The sequence below is a fragment of the Ovis aries genome, chromosome 6, assembly GCF_016772045.2.
Source record: "Ovis aries strain OAR_USU_Benz2616 breed Rambouillet chromosome 6, ARS-UI_Ramb_v3.0, whole genome shotgun sequence".
NCBI lineage: Eukaryota > Metazoa > Chordata > Mammalia > Artiodactyla > Bovidae > Ovis > Ovis aries.
The window spans coordinates 72,016,668-72,034,704 of record NC_056059.1 but is presented as its reverse complement, the minus strand read 5'-3'; the positions used below and the strand labels follow the sequence as shown (position 1 = coordinate 72,034,704).

Sequence of the window (18,037 nt, the reverse complement as noted above, 5' to 3'; positions counted from 1 at the left end):
GACTTTATAAAAACCTTACCACAAAGAAAAAGTAGTTTACTGGCATTTTAACATTATTTTAAATTATCTGAACTAAGTAGATATTAAAGACTTGAGTAAAGAATGGTTCAAAAGGAGAGAATTCCCCTGAATCTCTATGACTATATTTTGTCCACACAATTTCCTTTTGTAAAATACATTCAATCTGACTTTCTATTATTAGTATCTACAATGCAGCATTTTCAGAGAAAGGGAAAACAAAACAAATTTAAATTTTATTCATAATTACTTAATTTTGATCCATTGAAAAGTTATCTTCCTCAAATTTTAGGTTTCTCTTTTAATTGTAATTACTATTAAGAACTGATTTAAATGTAGTTTGAATCCTTGAAAAAGTATCTTTAAAAAGTTTACATTCTACCTATTTAGAACTTCTGAAGTCATTTGTATTTAACTTGAAATTTATTTTTAAAAGTTGACCAACAAGTTACATTTTCAAAGATGAACAAAATAGTTTTTAACCTCTGAATTCTGTTTATTATTTAGTTTTTCTTTTCTTGTAACTGATAACATCAAAGTAATAGAAACTATAATTTTTTGGTTACTCTCCTATTCCTTATTAAGTATAATAGATACATATGAAAGATGTAATTTTAACCCTGTTTTAAAAGTATCTTCTAAACTTGTCTTAGGTTAATTAAAATTTTTTTAACAAGATAATTTAAGAACTTCAAGGGATAAGAAAAAAAATCAAGGTTTTAGGTTAATGCAATGATACCATTAAGATACTATTATACTTGATTTAAATTATATTTCAATTATGTCATTTATCTCAGTGAGAATCTTAGGTTTGATAAATTAATATTATGATAATGGCATTAATAACCTCCCAAGGAGGTCGTTTTAGAAAGATTTCCCTTTTACTGCAGTAACAAGTGATGACAAATATACCAAATGAAAACATTAAACATGTAACTGTATTAATACATTGTTTACTAAAAAGAAAAATTGATTTAACATATCCATGGTGAAACATTAACAAGGATATAAACACACTGTTTAAGAACAATTAACCTTTAGGATGAGTTAGCATTTCTGTTTCCAAAAGCCTATTGTCCCAATATTTTTATCAGTATCTTTATCGAAGTGTAATACACAGATTCAAACCATTTAAAAAATCTGAACTAGTATCACCAATATATTAGTGTTGTATTAAAAAAAAAAAAACAAACCACAAACCAGTGAATCACAAAATAATTACCCACTACTAAAGATAGTCTTCTTTGTCCTAAAGAAAAGAATGGAAAGATGAGCTATCAATTTCAATCAGGGCACAGGCTCCTTTCAACAAGTAAATGCTAAACTCATGGTTCTAAAGGGGAACTATGCAGACACAGAGGACACACTGTAGCCATTTAAGGCCAGGTTTTGACTCCAATAGGCACAGAACTCCATCCAAAAAGAAGTCCAGAGATGGGTACATGCAAGAGCAGAATGTGGCCTCGGCAAATCATTTCCTTGCAACTTGATACTTTCACTGGTTATCCTTTTAAATCAAGTTTTTTGTTTATTTAACATATTTAGAAGCAACAAAAAAGCCTCTTGTTTCAAAAATAACTCTTCAGAAAAATAAAGTGTAATTACAGGAGAAATTTTGGTGACATTTTTATAGCCCCTTCACAGGGGAGAAAACACTTAGAAACTTTCTTTTTGATTCAAAATAGCCAGTGAGAAGTAAGAAGCTAGGAATCACTTTTACCTCCCTGTGGAGTGCAATGACTTAAGAGATCACAGACTTGCCTCCAACTGTTATAAAAGGTCTTTTAGGAAATCAGAAACTAAACTTCCAACATGTGTCTCTTAATCTAGTACTTTCTCTACCAGCTGCACTTCATTTTCTGGCCAACTGCTTCTTCTATGACTATATACAGTTGTCCGCAGTATCTGTGCAGGGTTTGTTCCAGCACCTGTCGTGGATATCAAATCCATGGATGCTCAAGTCTCATAGTTGGTCCTCCATATTTATGGGTTCCGCATCTGCGGATATGAGGTGCACTGTACTTTTATTAGACATGACATGTATTTATTGCTGTCAAATTCACATGCTGTAGAATTTTAATTGGTAAAAGTATTTAGAGACATACTTGTTCCATGAAAAACCTATAAATCAAACCAATGCATTAAATTTATTCTTTTACTAATTCTATTGTATCTCCTTCCACATTGCCTAAAAAGTCTTAAAATTATTTGTCACAAATAAAACAATTTTTAATAGAATAGAAAGAAAATAATGGGACTGAGGTGCCTAAGCTTACCAAACTTCTTGCTTTCTTTAGTTGTGCCAGTCATCTTGATCTTTGCAACTTCAAAGAAATCTTTAATTTCTCTCTCATAGAGTCGTGATAAATAATCCATGTAATTCTTAAAAGTAAAAACAACACATACTCATTAATAAAACAAATATAGCAATTTCCACTTCTCAATCCCCCCATATCCTTTGTGCTTGTTTTGAATTTTGTGGTCTTAAAATATTTGATGCATTTCATAGGACACAAGAAGGCTATTTTCCATCTTTTAAAAAAACTGAACTGGCATCATAGTATTAACAATTTATAAAAATATGAAGTTGAATAATCACACTCACATTTTCACTTTTATACATTCAATTCAGGTCAATCGCTCAGTCATGTCCGACTCTTTGCAACCCCATGGACTGTAGCACGCCAGGCTTCCCTGTCCATCACCAACTCCCACAGTCTGCTCAAACCTGTCCATTGAGTTGGTGATGCCATCCAACCATCTCATCTTCCGTCGTCCCCTTCTCCTCCTGCCTTCAATCTTTCCCAGCATCAGGGTCTTTTCCAATGAGTCACTTCTTTACATCAGGTGGCCAAAATATTGGAGTTTCAGTTTCAGCATCAGTCCTTCCAATGAATACTCAGGACTGATTTCCTTTAGGATTGACTGGTTGGATCTCCTTGCTGTCCAAGGGACTCTCGAGAGTCTTCTCCAACACCACAGTTCAAAAGCATCAATTCTTTGGTGCTCAGCTTTCTTTATAGTCCAACTCTCACATCCATACATGACTACTGGAAAAACCATAGCTTTGACTAGATGGACCTTTGTTGGCAAAGTAATGTCTCAGTTTTTTAATATGCTGTCTAGGTTGGTCATAGCTTTTCTCCCAAGGAGCAAGCCTCTTTTAATTTCATGGCTGCAATCACCATCTGCAGTGATCTTGGAGCCTCCCCAAATTAAAGTCTCTCACTGTTTCTGTTGTCTCCCCATCTATTTGCCATAAAGTGATGGGACTGGATGCCATATCTTAGTTTTCTGAATGTTGAGTTTTAAGCCAACTTTTTCACTCTCCTCTTTCACTTTCATCAAGAGGCTCTTTAGTTCTTTGCTTTCTGCCATAAGGCTGGTGTCATCTGCGTATCTGAGGTTACTGATATTTCTCCCAGCAATCCTGATTTCAGCTTGTGCTTCATCCAGCCCAGCATCTCACATGATGTACTCTGCATATAAGTTAAATAAGCAGGGTGACAATATACAACCTTGACATACTCCTTTCCTGATTTGGAACCAGTCTGTTGTTCCAAGTCCAGTTCTAACTGTTGCTTCTTGACCTGCATACAGATTTCTCAGGAGGCAAATAAGGTGGTCTGCTATTCCTATCTCTTAAAGAATTTTCCAGTTTATGGTGATCCACACAGTCAAAGGCTTTGGCGTAGTCAATGAAGCAGCAGTAAATGTTTTTCTGGAACTCTCTTGCTTTTTCAATGATCCAATGGTAATTTACACATTACCTTTCATGTATTTTAAATAAGCCGCATTCATACTATATAGGGTGTTTGGGTCAGCACAATCAGGTTTTTCCAGTGTCATACGCTAATGACTGCACAGTATTACACTCTGTTGATGTTCACAATTTAGTAAACCATCCTCTTAACACAGACTACTTAAGTGGTTTCGATGTTTTGTTGTGATAGACAATGTTACAATAAGCTTTTCATCTCTAATGAACTGCTTCCTTGGATTAATTTCCTAAGGGTAAAATTACAGTGCCAAAGAGTAAGGGAATCTTTTAACTTTTCCTCCATATTGCCATGCTGTTTTAAAAATTATTATACCAATAGACAGTATCAATGACATTGAAGCAGTACACTGAGTTTTACCATACCTTGCCAGCATGGGGCATTCAATTAACCCAAAATAGGTTACTTTCGTAAGAATTTAGGGCTTCCCTGGTGGCTCAGAGGTTAAAGCATCTGCCTGCAATGCGGGACACTCAGGTTCAACCCCTGGGTCAGGAAGATCCCCTGGAGAAGGAAATGGTAACCCACTCCAGTATTCTTGCCTGGAGAATCCAATGGACGGAGAAGCCTGGTAGGCTACAGTCCATAGGATTGCAAAGAGTCGGACACGACTGAGCGACTAATTAAATTAAATAAGAATAAGAACTTAAATAAGAATTTAATTACTACATCTTACAGTTTTCATAATCAAATAATTTAGTTTTAAAAAACAAAATTTATTCTAGTTCAAGTGAAAACATCTATTATTTAACAGGCAAACTCATTCCCTCATCATATATGCTTACTGTCATACAAAAATATTTCATACCCTTACGAAAGATTCAACAGCGGGAGGCCATGTATTTTTCCAAATCCTATGTTAAATGCCTTATGTAGAGTTTCACTAAATTTAAATAAATCCACAGCAGAAAAACTCCTATGCCTAGTTATTCTTTTAAATTTATCACGGAATCTACACTTCAATTTCAAACACATTCAGTTTTATAACAGTTTACTTTGCTTTAAACATCAGATGTAACTTTCAAAGGTATATCATTTAAATTATTTGTATACTGACTCATAGTTCATTATTGATTTTTTAAAGATATTTTATAAATATATAAAATATATATTCGATATAAGGTATATTTAGATATTTTATAAATAGATATGTCTTCATAAAAAATTTTTGGATGAAACATAATATAGAGCCTGCTTATTCCAATTTGTATGCCACATACATTTCCCACAGATTCTCCGTAAGGAAAGTTAAATAGGAAATTTTTTCCTGTGTTCTTTGTGTGCAACTTTAAAAGGAAATCTAAAGTTAAACAGACCCTAAAATTATTCCTATTTCATTGAGCTATTTCACTTTTTCAGCATCTCATTCTTTGAATTTTAAATTCTCACAAAAATACTGATCACTGGAAATCAATGTAAATGACTGACCAACTTATAATTCATAAAATCTTCATTAGATTTCTACTCAACTCACTCAATATAACAAACTGCATTCCAATACCCAAATTAAGTGCACACTATTACCCAAGCAATTTAAACAGTCTCAAAACAGCTATTTTGCTATTTTGAAAACAGTGATTTGAGCAGACTACCGAAAATCACCTTCTTTCTCAATACAATTCAAATGACTCAATACCTTCCCCCAGGTTCTCAACAAACTCAGGGGTGGGAAAGGCCACAGTCAGGTGTGACTCTCAGTTCATTCATTTACTAAATTCAGAAAGATGTTTCTCACAGTACGTATTTTTCTTAGCACCCTGTATACAGCACCTAACTTAAAATCCAACTATCTTGAGTTTAACTACTGTTATCTTGGGCAGTATTTCCAACTTTATTTTGTGCTCACTGTAGAGTTTTACAGATAACACCATGTTTTATTGTATATTTACAAATATGGGACTGAGGCTGAGAGACGATGTCTGAGCAGTCTTCAAGACTGTCAGCCTCAGGGGACTATTAGGAGAGGAAAGATCGTTCCTGCCTAAACATGGACAGACCATCTCCCTGATCAACCGCTCTACATGCCTAACTCAGAGCCCCAGCTAGGGAGAAGGGATTCTGGGCAGCCGAGCTCATTACATGTCCAACGTACCACTATTTTCCTTAGGCTCTAATTACATATACCCCAAATCAGGGGTTTGCTTAGATTCAGCCATAAGTAGAGTTGGTGCAGAGCCTAGTTATTCTTATCCCTAAAGAAATGAAGACAAGCTTTTCCTGGTCCTGCCAAAAAGTGTGAGCTGGGTATAACTAACCAAGTACAAAAGTGAGTGCTAAGTCACTTCAATTGGGTTCAACTATCTGCAACCCTATGGACTATATAGCTCACCAGGCTCCTCTGTCCATGGACTTCTCCAGGCAAGAATATTGGAGTGGGTTGCCATTTCCTTCTCCAGGGGACCTTCCCGAACCAGGGACTGAACCTGAATCTCCTACGTCTCCTGCATTGGCAGGTGAGTTCTTTACCACACACTCCCTGAGAAGTATGAAGTATAAATAGTATCTGGATTTAATTATTATTTCTTACCAAAGAAACACTGATTTGCCAGGTTCTTTTTTTTCATTCCTTTCTTTCCATTTCCTTTCATTCCTTTCTTTGTCATATTAATAAAATTCCTATTTTTGAAAACACTTGAGCAACCAAATTAGATTATCAGGCATAAAACTGCATGGTCTGTCACAAGTTCAAACACAAGATAAAGTAAGATTCCTTGGAAATAAGATAATTTCATTTAAAAAAGCACATCAATATTGTCAATTGAAAATATACTGTGAGCAGAAAATGAGCCCATCATTCAGTGCTAGACTGGCTACTGTCTTGCTTCTTCACTTTAAATTATATTCATGAATGATACATATATATGAAGATAGGGTAATAATACTCACTGAGAACACAATCAGGCAAAAAGCTTATTGATTATTTTACTCATTTGAATATTCACTAGGGGACAAAGCATTTGTTGGCACCAAACTCTGAAGATGTAACAATATTTAATTATTCAAAATACAGTATTAATCCTCTTAAAACTTCAGAAGGCAAAGATTCCAGTCACACAAATATTTTTCTGTAAGCTATAGAGTCAGACACGACTGAGCGACTGAACTGAACTGAACTGAACTGAACTCAAGCTATCTCCAAATTAGAATTCTGCTGACTCAAAACAAACCAGAATACAACACAACAATAGAGTACTGAACCCATGGGCTCCTGCTGCAATGGGCATTTATTAAATGAGTGAGATCATGTCATTCTGCTACTCAAAGCCCATCAACACCCATCCCTCATCTCTCTGGAAGCAAAAACCAAATTCTTAACAATGGTGCACAGCCCCTTCCAGATCTGCCCTGCCCCACCTCACCTCACCTCTCACACCCGCCCTTCTCATCCTGAACCTGGCTCGCTGTGCTCCCACCACAACTGCCTCCGGGTTGCTCCTCCAGTGCTCCAGTTTGCTCTTGCCTTGGGGCACATGTGCTGTGCTGGGAGAGTTTTCCTCGGAAATTCCCACTGCTCACCCCTACTTACCTTTAAAATTTGTGCTCAAATGTTGCCTTCTCTGACCATCCTTTTTGAAACTGCAACCTTTCTGATGTCCTAGCATTCCCTGCTTTATTTTCTCTAGAGTTCTCAGCAGTACCTTCTAGCAGACCATGAAATTGACTTTTGTGTTGCTCCTTCTCCACTAGAATATGTACTCTGAACAGTCAAGTGTTCGCCTATTTTCTTCAGTGCTGTTATCTTTAGCACATACAACAGTGTTAGCACACAACAGATGCTCAATTCATTTGCTCAGTGAATGTATGAATGACTCTTCTCTTGTCCAACTGTAGACATCTGTGTGTATGTGTGTGCTCAGTCACTCAGTCATGTCCAACTCTTTGTGATCCAATGGACTGTGGCCACCAGGCTCCTCTGTCCATGGGATTCTCCAGGCAAGAATACTGGAGTTGGTTGCCATTTCCTTCTCCAGGGGATCTTTCCAACCCAGGGATCAAACCTGCATCTCCTACATTGAAAGGTGGATTTTTTTTTTTTTTATCGTTGCACCACTTGGGAAGCCCAAGTGGTATTTATCACTGTTCTAAGCTCTACGTCTCACAAGTCTGGCACCATCCTGTCCCTTGTTTTCGGATTCTCTCTTGTGATTTATAATCTCTATTCCTACTATCATCTTCCTCATTCAAGATTTCATTTCAGTTCACTATTATATTAGGTTCTTAATTAGTTTCCCCTATCAAGTCTTTTCCTGTGTGTGAAGAATGCTGTTAGGACTCACAGCTCAGATTTTTTAACCTAACTTCTCACTCTTCTAGAATATGGAATTTCAGCTTCAGTCAGCCTGGCCTTCTTAAAATCCCGGGAAAAGGGGCAAATCCAATGTTTTCTATGAAGTTTTCTCCTGTGGCTTCAGGTCATGAATTTCCTTTCTCTAACTTGCTATACATTTAAACTCGTTTCCAGTTTAGCACTTAACTATGGCCGGCTGTTTTAAGTATAATTGCTCTTCCCCGGCAGACCTGATGCTCTCTGGAAGTAGGAGCATATGTGGGAGCCACTTCTTATTCTTACATATGGATTACAGTGAGTACAAAAGAGGCACACAGTGAAAATCTGGTGACTGACAAACAGATGTACCATAATATGATAATCCAGTTTTTCCAGCTAGTGCTTTCCACAATCAGGAACAGAAATATCTATGTTTCTATGTGCCTGGAACAGTGGAATGTTTGTTTAATAAAGAGGCATACTGCATGTGCTTAAAAGAGCAGATTACAGATTCTAAGAAAGCAAATGCCTCACTGAAAATATCTTCATACTCTCTAGTTTTTATACGGCACATAAAGAAACTCAGAAAATAATAATTTAACTAAACTGAATGATGCTTCAAGCTGCAGTACAGACCAATACTATATTGAAGTTCAAAATATAGCTATGCCTCCATCCAAGTAAATAAAATAAATGTTCTCCCAGAAATTCAACTACTTGCTGCTTTTCTAAGAACATACAAGAGTGTTTCAAATGTCACTTGTGGAATGGAACACATGACCTCTCGATTCTAAAAGATAAGGCTCTATACTCAGTGAGTAACTGATGTCAAATCCATACCTTTGTTAGTCCCTCATATTTCCGATAATCGGTACTCTTTAGCCACTCCATCAGCTTGGCATATCGGAGTAAGTCTCTATGAAATGGATGATGATTAGGTAAAGTCAGTTCAATAGAGTGCTGAGCAAGAGTTGAACTCTGATCATGACCCTAGAGTGAATAAATAAGTACATAAATATCACTGACAGTATAAAGAAACATTGTTGTAACTAAATATCCTTAATAATGATCAAGCATGGCCAAGCAAAAACAACAGAACATAGAAATATAAGAACTGAGTACTTACTTGTCTTTGTCATGCGTGTATACAAACTGAACACCACCACCATAAAATAGTCATAAACACACAAGAATGACTCTCTGATAAATCGACTCATTTTATCTTTTAAAGTAGCTGAGAATGAATGTTTTAATCAAGTTTACCTCTCCCCTATCATTTTACAATTTACTAAGCAAATAAATATCATGATATAAACTGTTGCTAAGAAACACCCACCAAACAGGGGAAGTCATTCAAAACGAATTATTTACATCTATGATATTTCCATTAGAGCCTATAATATTTAAAACAGCAGATGAAAATACACAAGATACAGAATTTCAGAACTAGGAAGGACTACAGATGACTATTTCCTGGGCTTTCCAGGACAGCGCTTGGTGTTCAGTTGCTGGGTAATGTCCTGTTTTGTGAACCCTATAGACTGTAAGCCTGCCAGGCTCCTCTGTCCATGGGATTTCCCAGCAAGAATACTGGTGTAGGTTGCCATTTCTTCCTCCAGGGGATCTTCCCCACCCAGGAACTGAACCTATGTCTCCTGCACTGCAGGTGGATTCTTTACCACTGAGCCACCCAGGAAGCCCTAATAATCCCTAATAATGATGTAATTTTAATTTTTCCATTAATTTGCTAAACAAGCAACTATATAATTTTGTTTTTAATCCTTGACATGACTTATATAAATTAGTAAGTTTTCAAACAGCCTGAGACAGACGATGCATCCTGACTTTGTTTTAGAGTATATGGATCCAGCAGATCAGTTGATCCAGTAGAACAAACTGCAATTCAAAGGGTTAAGTGATTTACACAGGTCACACAGGAGGAAGGCTAGAATCTGAACCTTAGTCACGTGAGTCTCACTTCTGTTTTCTTTTAAAAACATGCCAAACAAAATCATTTTAACCAGACTCAAAAATTGCTGAAGGTCAATACAAACATTACATTTCAGAAATGTTTGCCACATCAGGATGACTGAGATTCCACTGAACCACAGATATCAGATACTGTACACAGATAGAGATTAGTTTTAAGTCTGCTAATGTCTCCAAATTGTGTCTTAACTAAGTTACGCTGACTAAAAGGAAGGAGTATTTGACAAACTTATTATTGCTGATAAATGTTTTTCAAATATTCTGCCCTTATTAATAATAATATTAGATATATTTCCACTATCTCACTCTTCCCAATTAATTTTTTCAATGATTCAAGACTCAAAATCATGGTTTATGTTCTTCAATAGCTGTTTACTCAGGTCACTGAATGTTAAGTTATATTATTTAATTTAATGTCAGGAAAGCTCTTCAATTAAAAACCTTCATCTCTTCTGCAAAATGGAAGAATCAACATTTATAGAGAATTTCACAGTTTACAAAGCTCTTTTACATCTATTATTATTCAAAGCTTTCTACTGCTTTCAAGTAGCAGTTTCGGATCACCATCATCTGAAAATTCACTGATATAAAGAACATCATTACCTTCAGACTGTTAAGATATATTAAATATTGTTAGTGTTAACAGGAAGATTTTAGAGAAACTGGTTCCAAAATATATATAGGAAGGAGGAAAATCAAATACTTAAATTGCTTCATTCAATCAATAATATAGGTAACTATCATATCTAGAACTCAATTGTGCTAAGAATTTGACTCTTTATATACTTTAAAAATTAAGACATTGTTTAAAGTTTCTTATTATAGATAAATAAGTTAGTAACGATAACTGAAAACCTTTTGAAAAGGACTGGCCATTCTAGATGCCATTAAGAACACTGTGATTCATGAGAAGCGGTCAAAATATCAACATTAACAGGAGTTTTGGAAGAAGCTGATTCCAGCCCTCATGAATGACTTTGAGGGGTTTAAGACTTCAGTACAGGAAGTAACTATAGATGTGGTAGAAAGCAGGAGAACCAGAATTAGAAGTGGAGTCTAAAGACGTGACTGAACTGTTATAATCTCATTTAAAAGATTTTTTAATGGATGAGAAACTGTTTCTTACGGATGAACAAAGAAACTGGTCTCTTGAAATAGAATCTACTCCTGGTGAAGATGCTGTGAAGGCTACTGAAATGACAACAAAGGATTTAGACTGTAATTAATATATAAACTTAGTTGATAAACCAAGTGGCAGGATTTGAGAAAACTGACTCCAATTCTGAAAGTTCTACTGTGGGTAAAATGCTATCAAACAGCATTGCATGCTATGGAGAAATTGTCTGAGAAAGGAAAAGTTGATCATTGCAGCAAACTTCATTGTTGTCTTATTTTAAAAAACTGCCATAGCCACCCCAATCTTCAGTAATCAGTGCCTTGGTCTCCCAGCACCATCAACACTGAGGAAAGACCCTCCACCAGCAAAAAGATTGTGACTCGGATGGTAGGCTCAGATGGTGGTTAGCAATTTTTAGTAATAAAGTATTTTTTAAGTAAGTGTGTACATTCTTTCGTTAGACATAATGATATTGTACACAATAGGCTACAATACTGTGTAAACATAACTCTTCTATGCATCGGGAAACCAAAAAATTTGTGTGACTTGCTTTACTGACACATTCAGTTTATCGTGGTGTCTCCAAGGTATCCCGTATACACTGCTGTAGAGTTTTAAGTACATTACTTTTAACACATCCTCACAAGCATCTTGAGGATAGGAGCCATTTCTTATTCTTACATATGGAGGACAGTGAGTACTGTCACACAATGTGACACACAAGTCAGACGCACAATCAAAATTTGATGACAGACAAAGACATGTAACACAATGCGGTAATCAAATCTTCCCAGACAGTGTGTCCCACAACCAGAAACAGAAACACTCTTGTTCCCCAACTCTTTGCTAGGTGAGACAAAGCATTAAATTTAACACAAAGAAAATCTCTTTTCTGTACTTGGGACATCATCTTTCATCTTCTTCAGCACATTCCAGGTTGTTGCAACATTCTGGTTTTTAACATGCATTATTCACATGTAACAACGCATATTAGATTTTCATCACTGGGAAGCATTCATTTTAAACAAAGCCATTAGTTTATAAGGCAAAGAAGCAAAATCACAAATAATAGCATGTTATAGCAAACAATTACGGGTGGAGAAAGGATTATCACTTACTGACTGGTATTTTCAGTACCATCTACAAATGTGGACTACAACCCTGCCAACAGGATTATTTTAAAAAACTAGGGAACTGTGTAGAAATAGATATTATTGAAATAATAGTGTAAGAAAAATGTGCATTAGTATTTCCTGTGTGATTCCTAGGTTTACTTTTTTCCTGACGCTTTTTAAGTCAAGTGGAATGTTAAGAGCGTCTTCCCCTGTTTCCCCCGTGCATGCTTAGCTAGCTGATCTTCCTTTATGCTCCCATGGTACTACCATAACATATACCCTCCCTCAGTCTGTTTGCGTCCCTTCTCCAGACTGTGAGCAACTAGAGGAAAGCGATCAGCCTCTCATCTATTCCAATGCAATGTCTGGAATGCATCTTTAATCACTTGGCAAATGACTTCTAAATAAAGGAATAAGTGAGTGAGTGAAAGAATGACAGAAAGAAAGGCAAGCAGAATGAGATTAAATGCCTTTTGGATCTAAATAAACGGTTACAAATATGGTTAACAGGTAGCTTAAATCAGTAAATTATAACTATAAAGATTCTGCTGCTATTAAGCTTAGTAAACTTTACAGGAAAAAAAAAAAAAAGAATCAGAGAAGCTGGAGCCAAAGTTGATGTACTCACAGGCACCGAAAGAAAGTAGGACCTGTTATAGAGTTGAAGGAGGGCCTGAGTAAACTAATCAGAAATAAAATAGAGTAAACACAATTGTTTCAGAATACTACAAAGTGAAAACAAAATAAGAACCTAGAATTTCAGACAGAATTTCTTGATGAACAAAATTTCACCCTTTTTTTTTGCCCCAAATCCCTATTAAAGAGATGATAAATACACAAAATCTAATTTATTACACCTAATTTATTGGATAAATATTAAGTTTAATTTATTATTTATTAAATAAAACACCTTCTATTCAAATCCCTCTAAGGTATACTTAATAGTAACATTTATATCATTGCCACAACCTTAATTGTAACACCCTTTCCACAGAAAAATAGAGACAAAAGTTTTACATAAGATTAAATCAACTAGAATTTACACTTGAGTTAGCCGTTTTTCTCGTACTTATAAGTACATGGAGTGAATGAAACACTTAAAACATGGAATCAAGTCCTAGTTCTCACTTGAAAATACTGTAAAGTAAAACAGGCCAAACATTAAACATGTAACAAGTTTGGACTTATTTTTATAAACAAGATTATCTAAATGGGGTATATGTAATATGAAGCCTAATTATTTAAAACTTAGGGAATTTTAGCTAAAAGGAACTGTCTTCATAGAAGATCACTGAGGCTCCAAATACATCTATGAGCAAATATACACATATCTAAAAATATTAAAATCAAATAAATATATAAAGGAACATACTGTGCTCCCAATTAAATACATCAAAATTTTTTCTGTGACAATTTCATTTCAAGCTACAGGAACATGACAGTATTATAATAAAATAAAATTACCTGTTGAACAAAAACATTGTTGAGGTGACTAGCCAGTCTCCGGGCAAAATTCTCTCGCAAATCACTGAAACGCTGCTGCTGCTGTTCAACTGCCAGAAGCATGTCATGGCCTGAAATTGTAACAACTTATTTAATGGGTAAAAGAGCTCCTGGATGTCTAATGAGTACATTTATAACGGAAGCTGTATTTCAGTTTTGAAGAACTCAAAGTTTTACTGGTTTATTCGTGTGTTTATAAAAGAAAGGTAAGGAGGGAACAAACAGTATAACTCAGCAATCCTCACACTGCGGTCTTACCTCAGCATCACCTGGGAACAGTCAGAGACATAGATTCTAAGGACTCAGACCAGACCTACTGATTCTGTGGTGGCACCTGGTAATTTGTGTTTTAAAAAGCCCTCTAGGTGATCCTGATACAAGCTCAAGTTTTAGAACCTGGTCTAGCAAAGCCTTATGGCATCTACTTTGTGCTAGGTCCTGTGAACAGCACTGAAGAAAAATCCTGGTGTTAACTTAGAGTCACCACAGTCAATCAGAAGGTACTGAAACAAAAAATTTCTTCGTCCCAATATAAATTATGTTTGATAGTAAGTGAAAATTGTTTCAATAGCTAATAATCTAACCCTAAACCACTTGCCTGGTGGACTTCTTGTCAAAAGCTTTACACTAATCAGAAGCTTAGTCCCAGGTTCTTGGGCAGATTTTATGGTCATACCTGGTCGAAGAGCCACATTCATGCACTGTAGCAGGGCATCTGCGGCGTTGGTGCAGGCCTCAATGCCCCTGGAAGAAGAAAGATCTCCTTCCTGAAGTGCCTTTATATGACCTTTGGCCAGGTCCATGTGGTTCTGGAATGTAAATAAACACACCATTTGTCTCAGGAAGTTTACAGGTAAGATGCTACTCAATCCTATTACTGGGTCTTTGAAACTTCAGTATTTTTAAATCTTGCTCTCCTAAGGAAATTAGAAAATATTTACAAATGGGCTTTAGAGATCATTAGATTTTTTAAAAATTGCTGTTAATAGTTTATAATCATGCTTACCACAAGGAACTCTATCTCAGATAGGAGTTTTACATTGTTAGTGTTACTAAGATGAATTAGGTGGTTGCTTTCAGAGATCTGATCCATTTGTTCTTTTACACTTTGGAGCATTTCCTCGTAACTGCTCAGTTTCAATTCAATCTGATCCACCTCCTTGAGAGCCTCATCCAGTAACTTCATTAAGATGTTGACTTGTTTTTCGGAGGCCATGATTGACTGGATGTTGGCCTACAAAGTTAAAAAGAGAAGTAATACTTCATATGCTTTAAATGAAATATCCATAAATCTCTTTCACAGCAGAGTGACTTAGCAGCAGCAGCAACAAAGGTTGACATACACATCTATTTTAATTTGCTACTTTGTGTTTACATTCCACTTTTTCACATAGTATTTCAGGGAAGCACACTTTCCCTTATATGGAGGTTAGGGACCAGACCTCAATACTGCATATTTAGGGTATCCCCATGATGTAGCATCAGTAATGGTGTACTCTCATTTCTGTAAACTAACTGGCATTAGGTTATATCATCTCTGACACTTCTTTCAGCTCTATCAACTATAAACATTTTCTATAATCTGCAATATTTACATAAAACCCTAAACAAAAGCATAATAATCATCTATGTTACTACCTTAGTTAAGAGGGTAGCAGTAGCATGCCAGTCTTTAACGGATACATAGAACTAATTTATAACTGCAGCATGATTTGTACTAATAGGATGTGGAAGACCCTATTGCCATAAGATAGCTCCTTCTACAGTATTCTTTCTTTTCTCTTTCATTTGCAACTACTTTTTTTCCCCAAAGTAGCAACAAACCACCAACCCCTTATTAGTATTTCCTAAAGATTCTGACTATTGATTCTGAATTCCCTGAAAAATGGAAGCTTTCAAATCCAAAATTAAACTGCAAAGTAATATGATGACTTAGAACATAGATGCAACATTAACTAGAAAACACAAACCACAAAACCACATTAAGAAGGCAGATAACATGATATGAGGAAAAAATTTGGATAAAGAATTAAAATCGTATCATTGTATGAGTGATGCTAAAATTGCACATGTTATTTTATATACTATTCATAATAACTCACTTGTAAGTGCAGCCCAACTATAAAGGCAGCAGAGCTCAGACCCACTGACATCTTAAGCAGCAGAGCTGGGACTTGGACTGATTCAGGACAATTTTCACTTCAACATCTTGAAGTCTCTTCTAGGCTTTACTTCCTGAGAGTTTTACAAATTTGTAAGTTTGGACTATTGGTGTAATCTCTGAACCTCAGTTCAACCTTACAACTTCTGTACCTTTCATGTATAAAATGCCAACACTGTTTTAAGTCTTTAAAACATTCTTTATTCTCTGAGAGTTTTTCTTAAATGCATACTTTGCCTAACAAAACAACATCCCACCCCCTACCAAATTATTCTCATTTTACATTTTTCTCACAAGAGAGGTACTACTTGTAGCTTTTTACTTCCTAAAGATATACATTTAGATACCAGCTCAGATACGTGCACACAAATAAACAGGATCTATTCCAAAGCAGTTCAGTTCAGTTCAGTTCAGTTCAGTCGCTCAGCCGTGTCCGACTCTTTGCGACCCCATGAATCGCAGCACGCCAGGCCTCCATGTCCATCACCAACTCCCAGAGTTCACTCAGACACATGTCAATCGAGTCGGTGATGCCATCCAGCCATCTCATCCTCTGTCGTCCCCTTCTCCTCCTGCCCCCAATCCCTCCCAGCATCAGAGTCTTTTCCAATGAGTCAACTCTTCTCATGAGGTGGCCAAAGTACTGGAGTTTCAGCTTTAGCATCATTCCTTCCAAAGAAATCCCAGGGCTGATCTCCTTTAGAATGGACTGGTTGGATCTCCTTGCAGTCCAAGGGACTCTCAAGAGTCTTCTCCAACACCACAGTTCAGAGGAGGAGTCAAACATCCTCTTGCCCTGGTTCTCCTGTTTTCACTACACTATTTTGCTTTCTCTGGGTAAAGGATTCACTTCTTTCAGCTCACTCTCTCTCTTTCTAACTTGTACCTATTTTTTCCCCCAAACCACAAAAATGTTATTCTCTTGCCCTGAACTATTCTGAAGTGTTTCAGAGGCTGGGAGAATCAACCCCCAGGGTGGTTTCAGGTTGGCTACTTTCTACTTCCATCACTTCATATCAAGAACCTCCCCAAATCCAGAACCTCAGCCAACTGCCTTCACTGGCCTAATAGGAATGATTCTGTCTTTGGAACAAGAACAATGAAAGATGGAGGGAGGGCAGCTGGTAATGCACTTTTAGGGAAATACAGCAATAATCACACTATCCAGGCTTAAGTGCAGAGGCCGTAGAATATGAACATCACCAGTCTCCTCAGTTTACCGCACATCACTAGTCACACGCTACAAGAAAGGCTTACCCCATCTAGCACCTGCAGCTCTCTGGACAACCTTTCTGCAAAGGCCTCAGCATTGGAAATTGCATATTCACAGCCTTCCATCATTATCTCAATATCCTGCTCTTCTCTTGCATTTAACTCTTGGTATTCATCCACTGCCTCTTCGTCACCTCCTGTCACACTCTGATTTTCTCCACTTGGAACAGATTCTTAAAAGAGGGTAAAAATTAAAAATAAAGTAGTAAAAAACTAGGAAGGATAACAGCACTGTACTTATAGGTAAGGTCAGTTATAAGCACAGGTCACATTTAGTGGCTGAAAAATAGGAAAAAAATGATTCAAAATATATGGAAAAAAAGCCTTATTTTTATGAAGAACCGCTTATGTTAACATAATGTCTATTATAACAAAAGCATGCAGTCTAATTTATTGACTTGTGTTAAAACAGGCCTTAGTCACACTTTCCCAAAACATAATTAAACTACAAAACAAATATAAAACCAGAAATGAAACACATGCACAAGCCTAGCCTTTTTTTTCCTACCTGAGGTAACTGTTGCTCTAATTCGAGATTCATGAGAAACAATTTGCTTCCCTTTTTTTTCTAGGTAACATCTTCTTCTGTTATTTTTGTTCTTTTTGTCTTTGTTATGTTTTGTGTTTTCCTCCAAATAACTTTCAATTGAAATTTTAAAAGCGCATCTATAATTCATAATTTATTTTGGGCAATGAAAATATTAACTGAACTTTCCATTTCTTTCTTTAAAAAATTTTCACATGCGTTTATAAAATTTCTAAGGATCAGCTAATAGAAACTTCCTCAATATCTGTATAGTAAGAACAACAACATGG

General features: G+C 36.1%; 1 protein-coding gene across 13 annotated transcripts in view; it reads right to left on the bottom strand.

The window, feature by feature from the left end:
* Positions 1-18,037, bottom strand: part of EXOC1 (exocyst complex component 1) — a 54,519-nt gene that overhangs the window by 19,534 nt on the left and 16,948 nt on the right. For 4 of the 13 annotated variants that reach the window (XM_060417609.1, XM_060417614.1, XM_060417611.1 and 1 more), the window contains 7 exons: positions 17,207-17,394; positions 14,795-15,022; positions 14,465-14,597; positions 13,750-13,859; positions 12,914-12,967; positions 8,905-9,054; positions 2,295-2,400 (listed from right to left, as the gene is read on the bottom strand). In XM_060417609.1, the coding sequence (XP_060273592.1) occupies positions 2,295-2,400; positions 8,905-9,054; positions 12,914-12,967; positions 13,750-13,859; positions 14,465-14,597; positions 14,795-15,022; positions 17,207-17,394 (969 nt within the window). Of the gene's footprint in view, positions 1-1,240; positions 1,268-2,294; positions 2,401-8,904; positions 9,055-12,913; positions 12,968-13,749; positions 13,860-14,464; positions 14,598-14,794; positions 15,023-17,206; positions 17,395-18,037 lie in introns of all 13 variants that reach the window. The other 9 variants (XM_004009836.4, XM_004009837.4, XM_004009834.5 and 6 more) reach the window with 4 other exon arrangements.